We start from the raw sequence: 10,512 nt of genomic DNA on the forward strand, positions 1-10,512 counted from the left end.
CCCAGCAGCTTGGAATCCTGGGAGAGAGGCTGGCTCAGTAACGGCACCTAGCTGCTGTGAAGAAAATCCTCAGGGCTGCTACATAAATTCCCAGTTAATTTGATGCCTTCGCAACAAGTAACAAGCCAAGTTCCCTGAGCCGCTACTTTGTAGCTTTTCCCGGATGTACAGCTCCCAGCAGGTGCTTCTCCTTGAGGTTATCGGGCAGGAACTGGGCTAGAGTAGACAGACTAGGAAATCACCTCCGGGCAGCACGGCATCTTTGCCGATAAATATTTTGTTCCTTAGTCCCAGCTGTTAATGCTCACTTTAGCCCTCGGTGTATAATTTGTGGAGGGTTTCCAGAAAAAGTTAAAAATTCTGTGATGGGATCGCAAGCCGAATGCTGCTTGGAAGGGCTCCAAACTCTGGCGGGCCAAAACCACACCAAGCGCCACACATTTCTTGTTCCCCTTGCGAGCACACAGGGGTAAGTGGCTGTGAGTGGGGAGATGGTGGATCGGCGTTCTCTCACCACGCCGTCATGCAGGTACACTGCACCACTCCTCCCCCAACGGAAGTCCTCCACCAATTCTTTCCAGCCCTAAATGTTTTACACCTAAACTGTCCCTTTAAGACACAGGGTAAACAGTTAAATTAACCCAACTGTCCCTTTAAGACACAAGTTAAACAGTAAAACTTCACAATAACGCCCCTTTAAGACACTGGGCAATCAGTTAAATTACCCCAACTGCCCCTTTAAGGCACAGGATAATCATAAAAAATTAGTGTGTCACATACTGAAACATCCAGAGCAGATACTCCAAAGAGTGTGTCACATACTGAAAAATCCAGCACACAGACCCCAAACTGTGTCACATACTGAAACATTCAGAGCACAGACGTCAAATGGTGTGTCACACACTGAAACATCAAGCGCACAGACCCCCAGCTGTGTGTCACATATTGGAACATTCAGAGCACAGACCCCAAATAGTGTGTCACATACTGAAAGATTCAGAGCACAGACTCCAAATAGTGTGTCACATACTGAAACATCCAAAGCACAGACCCCTAACAGTGTGTCACATACTAAAACATCCAGAGCAGAGACTCCAAAGGGTGTGTATACTGAAACAGCATGAGTGTGTCACATATTGAAACCTGTCTTGTATTGAAACCAGTTTGAGGGCATAATATTGGTATGAATATCTGATAAAATCCTCCCCACCTGCCCCTTTAAGAATAAAACACTTTATTGGATATGAAACATATGGCTGGGCAGTTTGAGGGGTGGGAATATCTGATTAAATCCCCTCTGCTTCTACTGAGCATGCGTGGGGTAGTGTTGCCTGTTTAAGGTATGAATATCTGATTAAATCACCTCTGCTTCTACTGAGCATGCGTGGGGTAAATGTCTTTCCCTTCAGAATTTGCTACCAGTAGCTCTGCGCATGCCTAATTGCATTCCATACATTCCTTTCAGTCAGCTGTGGAATGCAATTACCTCATACTGAGCATGCTCAGTTCAAGGGTAGCAAATCGTACGGGTGTTCAGCGCGTTTCCGTACCACGTGACCAAAACAATCAGGTGATCTAGCAAAACTGGAACCAGCTGTTACTCTTCTACTGACTCGGTGCTGTAGCTCTCTGTACCACGTGACTAACATGTCCTCACAGGTCCTCTATCTGCGTGAGACTCAGCTGGCGCCCTGGTAGGCGGTCACGCTCAATGCTTTCACCTGAGGTGAGAGAGGTAGGTGGTCACTTTTTGCTGTCACCCACCTGTTGGTATCTGAAATTCTCACTTGTTGCTGTCACTCACCTGAGGTAAGGTAAGTCCTTAGCCACTGCTGTCACTCACTTAAATGGGGAGGTAGGTGCTCGGCCACTGCTGTCACTCAGCTGAGGGGTCCACTGCTGTCACTCGCTTAAATGGGGAGGTGGGTGCTCGGCCACTGCTGTCACTTAGCTGAGGGAGGATAGGTGCTCGGCCACTGCTGTCACTCAGCTGAGGGGGAGTGTAGGTGCTCGGCCACTGCTGTCACTCAGCTGAGGGGGAGGGTAGGTGCTCGGCCACTGCTGTCACTCAGCTGAGGGGGAGGGTAGGTGCTCGGCCACTGCTGTCACTCAGCTGAGTTGGGGGGTAGGTGCTCGGCCACTGCTGTCACTTAGCTGAGGGAGGATAGGTGCTCAGCCACTGCTGTCACTTAGCTGAGGGAGGATAGGTGCTCGGCCACTGCTGTCACTTAGCTGAGGGAGGATAGGTGCTCGGCCACTGCTGTCACTTAGCTGAGGGAGGATAGGTGCTCGGCCACTGCTGTCACTTAGCTGAGGGAGGATAGGTGCTCGGCCACTGCTGTCACTTAGCTGAGGGTAGGTGCTCAGCCACTGCTGTCACTCAGCTGAGGGTAGGTGCTCAGCCACTGCTGTCACTCAGCTGAGGGTAGGTGCTCAGCCACTGCTGTCACTCAGCTGAGGGTAGGTGCTCGGCCACTGCTGTCACTCAGCTGAGGGTAGGTGCTCGGCCACTGCTGTCACTCAGCTGAGGGTAGGTGCTCGGCCACTGCTGTCACTCAGCTGAGGGTAGGTGCTCGGCCACTGCTGTCACTCAGCTGAGGGGGAGGGTAGGTGCTCGGCCACTGCTGTCACTCAGCTGAGGGGGAGGATAGGTGCTCGGCCACTGCTGTCTCTCAGCTGAGGGGAGCTGAGGGGGAGGGTAGGTGCTCGGCCACTGCTGTCACTCAGCTGAGGGGGAGGGTAGGTGCTCGGCCACTGCTGTCACTCAGCTGAGGGGGAGGGTAGGTGCTCGGCCACTGCTGTCACTCAGCTGAGGGGGAGGGTAGGTGCTCGGCCACTGCTGTCACTCAGCTGAGGGGGAGGGTAGGTGCTTGGCCACTGCTGTCACTCAGCTGAGTTGGAGGGTAGGTGCTCGACCACTGCTGTCTCTCAGCTGAGGGGGAGGGTAGGTGCTCGGCCACTGCAGTCACTCAGCTGAGTTGGAGGGTAGGTGCTCGGCCACTGCTGTCACTCAGCTGAGGGGGAGGGTAGGTGCTCGGCCACTGCAGTCACTCAGCTGAGTTGGAGGGTAGGTGCTCGGCCACTGCTGTCTCTCAGCTGAGGGGGAGGGTAGGTGCTCGGCCACTGCTGTCTCTCAGCTGAGGGGGAGGGTAGGTGCTCGACCACTGCTGTCTCTCAGCTGAGGGGGAGGGTAGGTTCTCGGCCACTGCTGTCTCTCAGCTGAGGGGGAGGGTAGGTGCTCGGCCACTGCTGTCACTCAGCTGAGGGTAGGTGCTCGGCCACTGCTGTCACTCAGCTGAGGGGAGTAGGCACTTTATTATGGTGATATTATTGACCCTGCAACATGCTGATTGCTTTGACCAGAGGTCAAACGCTTTTACATTGTTTTTTTATTGGCTACAGGTAATGACATCATGAACAGGGCCGTATCACTGAGCGTTGGTAAATTATACAACAAATTGTCAGCCTTAGTTGGTTTTAACCAAATTATTTTGTGTTTAGAGCTTTTGCTTAAAGGGGCCTACAACTCAAAATTGAAATGCACATGTATTAGTGTAAATGATCACTTTGTATTATGCGTATGCACGTGCACTCTCATTTAATGTCTGCTCAGGGAACACGTGACGAATACGGACTACACGGCACCCCTGTCTCACTAAGTAAGTGCCGTGTTTGAGGATGCACAGGCCATGTGTCCTGGGGAAAATGCTTCTTTTGGAGATTGAATTGCATTACAGTTGTGTTGTTGTGCCCTGGCAATGTGTATGTTATTTATAACAAGTGACAGGAAGTGGGCAAATAATGTTTTAACTGTCACATACATAGAAACAAAGTGTCCCCCCACCTTGCCCTCCAGGCACTTAGGTGACTCTGCATTCCTAGGAGTGGCTGCCTTTTCTCGGTCACTCCAGTGTCCCTCCCACTGCTTACAATGCACTTGCCGTATCTTTAGCAGTAGTTACTATCTGGTGTCTCACTTCAGTTTTACCTCTTACAGGCTGAGGATGCACGAGCTCCCTCTGACTGTGCCCCCGGAGCGGGGTGGCACTGCCCTCTTCCGCCTGCGCTTCACCACCTTTGCAGTGTGCACCGTCTGCTGTCCTCTCTTTGGTTTCCTCTTCTGCGTCATGTGGTCTCTTCTCTTCAGCTTCAGCGAGACCACAGCCACACATTGCGGGGTGAGTCCCAGCGCTGTGTTTGTACAGTGTCAGCTTTAACTACTATTTTATACAATGTTTTGTAGTTCGCTCTGGCAGGCAATGGGTTATGGTAGTTTCAGGTTGCTCCGTAGCCCACCTCCCATAACCAGAATTCCTCTGGGGTATAAATGTATCTCCCATATCATATGTCCTTCAGTTTCTTCCTATGTATTTATATTTGTTGTTACTCTCAGGTACCTAATTACTTGCCCTCTCTCAGCGCCGCCATTGGAGGAGAGACCCCACAGAGGTACATCTGGCGATTCTGCATTGGCCTCCACTCTGCGCCACGTTTCCTTGTGGCAGTTGCATACCTGAACCATTACTTGTGCACCCACAGCTCACATCCGATATATCGCCGGCGTTGTTACCTAAACTTTTGTTTCAATGTGTTTGAGATCCTGTCTCTGCTGCTGTTAACCTATGTCTCATCTTCAGAGAACTATGGTAAGGCCCGTGTGATCGTCAGCGCTCTGCACCTTTAGTACCTTGTAGCACTGTGTGCTTTTCTCCTGCCTGTATTTTATAAAGCTTGATACCCTGCACCCTTTAGTTCCGCTCTCCATATTCTTATAATGCTCTGCACCCTTCAGTAATATTATTTTATGGCCCACTTTTTCCTGCACTTAGCAGATCAGGATCTTTAATAGTTTTGCACTGTTCTCTGACATTATACCTGTATTTTTTTGTTAACTCCTTGTTTAGTACTGTGCTTCTCCCTCCTGGTTGGGTTGTATTCCATAATGTTGCAGAAACCGTCGTACCATAATATAGTCCCCTCAATGGCACAGCAACCCCAATGTTATTACAGCTTTATTCTTATGTGTGACATCCAAGGGATAAACTTATCTGTAAAGGGATGAATTGCTAGCTTGTGTGTGTGTGTGTGTGTGTGTGTGTATATATATATATATATATATATATATATATATATATATATATATATATATATAAGTAATTTATTTGACATTTCGGGTGTTACCCCTTTCTGCTGTTTTTGAGAAAAGGGTAACACCCGAAACGTCAAATAAATTACTTATTATCTTTCAAGACCCTGTGAGTGACTTCCTTTATGCTGGCTTGTTTGTACTCTTGAGGTGCACCCGGGGCAAGGTGAGGTTAACAAAGCTGTTAGGAGCCGGAGTGCTGCTACACTTTCTACAAATATATATATATATATATATATATATATATATATATATATATATATATATATATATATATATATTTATGTGTGTGTGTGTGTGTGTGTGTGTATATATATATATATACATTGATTGGAGTAGCCGTGTTAGTCCAGAGATTTAGATATCAAAATAACAAGAGTATTGCATTGAGCAATGATACTTTTTTTATTGGACTAACTATACATTTATAAGATGACAAGCTTTCGGAAGAGTTCCTTCCTTTATCAAGTCTAAAGCAATACTGACCAATTCAATGGAATTTACAGATTATATCTTAAAACACAGAATAGCTAATAAGACAAAGTGCAGGGAGAGGAGGAGGTGTCGTAAAAATCATGAGGGGGGCTTAGGTAACAGGCAGACAGTGTCCAGTGTAGGAGAACAGACAGGGGAAATATATAGCTATACGTAGATCATATACTGACATAAAGTTATATATCAACATTGAATCAATATCTATAAAGATGTGAAATTGTCTATACAGGGTGAATACAAAAGTTAAAAAAAGACAAAAGTGTGGACATAGGCTTACCTGTGTACCTATGTATAAAGAATGTGGAATATACAATGTAATTGTCTAAATGAAAGTACATTACAAAAATTTTTGATAATGTGTTAAGAATCCAGAGTCCACATTTAGTCCAGAATTAAACAGGTTGAAGTGCATTATCATTTTCATTTCAAAGGTTTTTCTTTCCATGGTGTTTTTGAAGTTGCCTCTGAGAATTTTGATTTTGAGGTTTTGGATGGAGTGGTCAGGTTGGGTAAATTGGTGACCAACAGGGGTGCAGTATTTTGTTTCACAGTGGTTTTTGATTGAGTGTCTGTGTAAGTTCATCCGAAAGTGCAGTTTTCTTCTGTTAAGTGTGATCAGTCCACGGGTCATCATTACTTCTGGGATATTACTCCTCCCCAACAGGAAGTGCAAGAGGATTCACCCAGCAGAGCTGCATATAGCTCCTCCCCTCTACGTCACTCCCAGTCATTCTCTTGCACCCAACGACTAGATAGGATGTGTGAGAGGACTATGGTGATTATACTTAGTTTTATATCTTCAATCAAAAGTTTGTTATTTTAAAATAGCACCGGAGTGTGTTATTACCTCTCTGGCAGAGTTTGAAGAAGAATCTACCAGAGTTTTTGCTATGATTTTAACCGGAGTAGTTAAGATCATATTGCTGTTTCTCGGCCATCTGAGGAGAGGTAAACTTCAGATCAGGGGACAGCGGGCAGATGAATCTGCATAGAGGTATGTAGCAGCTTTTATTTTCTGACAATGGAATTGATGAGAAAATCCTGCCATACCGATATAATGTCATGTATGTATACTTTACACTTCAGTATTCTGGGGAATGGTACTTCACTAGAATTACACTGTAAGAAGTACATAAAGCTGTTTAATAACTAGAAATTATGTTTAACGTTTTTGCTGGAATGTAAAATCGTTTTCATTTGCTGAGGTACTGAGTGAATAAAGGTTTGGGCACTATTTCTCCACTTGGCAGTTGCTTAATCTTTTTTCTGACAGTTTCTGTTCTCTCTCACTGCTGTGTGTGAGGGGGAGGGGCCGTTTTTTGGCGCTTTTGCTACGCATCAGATATTTCAGTCAGCAGCTCATTGTATTTCCTGCATGATCCGGTTCATCTCTACAGAGCTCAGGGGTCTTCAAAACTTATTTTGAGGGAGGTAATTTCTCTCAGCAGAGCTGTGAGAATCATAGTTGACTGAGATAAAAAACGTTTATTCTGTAATTTGTTTCCTGCTTTCAGAATTTGTTATCTTTGCTAATGGGATTAAACCTTTGCTAAAGTTGTGTTGTTTATAAGGATTGAGGCTATAATTGTTTCAATTTATTAATTTTCAACTGTCATAGATCTTCTGTGCTTCTTAAAGGCACAGTACGTTTTTAATATTATTCTAATTGAATTGTATTCCAAGTTGCAAGTTTATTTGCTAGTGTGTTAAACATGTCTGATTCAGAGGAAGATACCTGTGTCATTTGTTGCAATGCCAAAGTGGAGCCCAATAGAAATTTATGTACTAACTGTATTGATGCTACTTTAAATAAAAGTCAATCTGTACAAATTGAACAAATTTCACCAAACAACGAGGGGAGAGTTATGCCGACTAACTCGCCTCACGTGTCAGTACCTGCATCTCCCGCTCGGGAGGTGCGTGATATTGTAGCGCCGAGTACATCTGGGCGGCCATTACAAATCACATTACAGGATATGGCTACTGTTATGACTGAAGTTTTGGCTAAATTACCAGAACTAAGAGGTAAGCGTGATCACTCTGGGGTGAGAACAGAGTGCGCTGATAATATTAGGGCCATGTCAGACACTGCGTCACAGGTGGCAGAACATGAGGACGGAGAACTTCATTCTGTGGGTGACGGTTCTGATCCAAACAGACTGGATTCAGATATTTCAAATTTTAAATTTAAACTGGAAAACCTCCGTGTATTACTAGGGGAGGTGTTAGCGGCTCTGAATGATTGTAACACAGTTGCAATACCAGAGAAAATGTGTAGGTTGGATAAATATTTTGCGGTACCGGCGAGTACTGAGGTTTTTCCTATACCTAAGAGACTTACTGAAATTGTTACTAAGGAGTGGGATAGACCCGGTGTGCCGTTCTCACCCCCTCCGATATTTAGAAAAATGTTTCCAATAGACGCCACCACACGGGACTTATGGCAAACGGTCCCTAAGGTGGAGGGAGCAGTTTCTACTTTAGCTAAGCGTACCACTATCCCGGTGGAGGATAGCTGTGCTTTTTCAGATCCAATGGATAAAAAATTAGAGGGTTACCTTAAGAAAATGTTTGTTCAACAAGGTTTTATATTGCAACCCCTTGCATGCATTGCGCCGATCACGGCTGCAGCGGCATTCTGGATTGAGTCTCTGGAAGAGAACATTAGTTCAGCTACTCTGGACGACATTACGGACAGGCTTAGAGTCCTTAAACTAGCTAATTCATTCATTTCGGAGGCCGTAGTACATCTTACTAAACTTACTGCGAAAAATTCAGGATTCGCCATTCAGGCACGCAGGGCGCTGTGGCTAAAATCCTGGTCAGCTGATGTTACTTCTAAGTCTAAATTGCTTAATATACCTTTCAAAGGGCAGACCTTATTCGGGCCCGGGTTGAAAGAGATTATCGCTGACATTACAGGAGGTAAAGGCCATGCCCTGCCTCAGGACAAAGCCAAAGCTAAGGCTAGACAGTCTAATTTTCGTTCCTTTCGTAATTTCAAAGCAGGAGCAGCATCAACTTCCTCTGCACCAAAACAGGAAGGAGCTGTTACTCGCTACAGACAAGGCTGGAAACCTAACCAGTCCTGGAACAAGGGCAAGCAGTCCAGGAAACCTGCTGCTGCCCCTAAAACAGCATGAATTGAGGGCCCCCGATCCGGGATCGGATCTAGTGGGGGGCAGACTTTCTCTCTTCGCCCAGGCTTGGGCAAGAGATGTCCAGGATCCCTGGGCGCTAGAGATAATATCTCAGGGATACCTTCTGGACTTCAAATACTCTCCTCCAAGAGAGAGATTTCATCTGTCAAGGTTGTCAACAATCCAGACAAAGAAAGAGGCGTTTCTACGCTGCGTACAAGAGCTCTTGTTAATGGGAGTAATCCATCCAGTTCCACGATCGGAACAGGGACAGGGGTTTTACTCAAATCTGTTTGTGGTTCCCAAAAAAGAGGGAACTTTCAGACCAATCCTGGACTTAAAGATCCTAAACAAATTCCTAAGAGTTCCATCGTTCAAGATGGAGACTATTCGGACAATTTTACCTATGATCGAAGAGGGTCAGTACATGACCACTGTAGATTTAAAAGATGCTTACCTTCACATACCGATTCACAAAGATCATTACTGGTACCTAAGGTTTGCCTTCCTAGACAGGCATTACCAGTTTGTGGCTCTTCCATTCGGATTGGCTACAGCTCCAAGAATCTTCACAAAGGTTCTGGGCGCTCTTCTGGCGGTACTAAGACCGCGGGGAATCTCGGTAGCTCCATACCTAGACGACATTCTGATACAAGCTTCAAGCTTTCAAACTGCCAAGTCTCATACAGAGTTAGTACTGGCATTTCTAAGGTCACATGGATGGAAGGTGAACGAAAAGAAAAGTTCACTCGTTCCACTCACAAGAGTTCCCTTCCTGGGGACTCTTATAGATTCTGTAGAAATGAAGATTTACCTGACAGAGGACAGGCTAACAAGACTTCAAAGTGCTTGCCGCACCCTTCATTCCATTCAACACCCGTCAGTGGCTCAATGCATGGAGGTAATCGGCTTAATGGTAGCGGCAATGGACATAGTACCCTTTGCACGCTTACACCTCAGACCACTGCAACTGTGCATGCTAAGTCAGTGGAATGGGGATTACTCAGACTTATCCCCTTCTCTGAATCTGGATCAAGAGACCAGAAATTCTCTTCTATGGTGGCTTTCTCGGCCACATCTGTCCAGGGGGATGCCATTCAGCAGACCAGACTGGACAATTGTAACAACAGACGCCAGCCTTCTAGGTTGGGGTGCCGTCTGGAATTCTCTGAAGGCTCAGGGACAATGGAGTCAGGAGGAGAGTCTCCTGCCAATAAACATTCTGGAATTGAGAGCAGTTCTCAATGCCCTCCTGGCTTGGCCCCAGTTGACAACTCGGGGGTTCATCAGGTTTCAGTCGGACAACATCACGACTGTAGCTTACATCAACCATCAGAGAGGGACAAGAAGCTCCCTAGCTATGATGGAAGTATCAAAGATAATTCGCTGGGCAGAGTCTCACTCTTGCCACCTGTCAGCAATCCACATCCCGGGAGTGGAGAACTGGGAGGCGGATTTCTTAAGTCGTCAGACTTTTCATCCGGGGGAGTGGGAACTCCATCCGGAGGTCTTTGCCCAAATACTTTGACGTTGGGGCAAACCAGAGATAGATCTCATGGCGTCTCGACAGAACGCCAAGCTTCCTCGTTACGGGTCCAGATCCAGGGATCCAGGAGCAGTCCTGATAGATGCCCTGACAGCACCTTGGGACTTCAGGATGGCTTACGTGTTTCCACCCTTCCCGATGCTTCCTCGATTGATTGCCAGAATCAAACAAGAGAGAGCATCAGT

General features: G+C 46.2%; 1 protein-coding gene across 5 annotated transcripts in view; it reads left to right on the top strand.

The window, feature by feature from the left end:
* The first annotated feature begins 1,624 nt into the window (after positions 1–1,624).
* Positions 1,625–10,512, top strand: part of PGAP2 (post-GPI attachment to proteins 2) — a 108,396-nt gene continuing 99,508 nt past the window's right edge. For 4 of the 5 annotated variants that reach the window (XM_053708818.1, XM_053708822.1, XM_053708821.1 and 1 more), the window contains exons 1-3: positions 1,625–1,735; positions 3,998–4,178; positions 4,394–4,646. In XM_053708818.1, coding sequence (XP_053564793.1) covers positions 4,005–4,178; positions 4,394–4,646 — 427 coding nt within the window. In that variant the 5' untranslated portion in view covers positions 1,625–1,735; positions 3,998–4,004. The other variant, XM_053708820.1, reaches the window with a different exon arrangement.

Source organism: Bombina bombina, chromosome 3, assembly GCF_027579735.1.
Source record: "Bombina bombina isolate aBomBom1 chromosome 3, aBomBom1.pri, whole genome shotgun sequence".
NCBI classification, from domain to species: domain Eukaryota; kingdom Metazoa; phylum Chordata; class Amphibia; order Anura; family Bombinatoridae; genus Bombina; species Bombina bombina.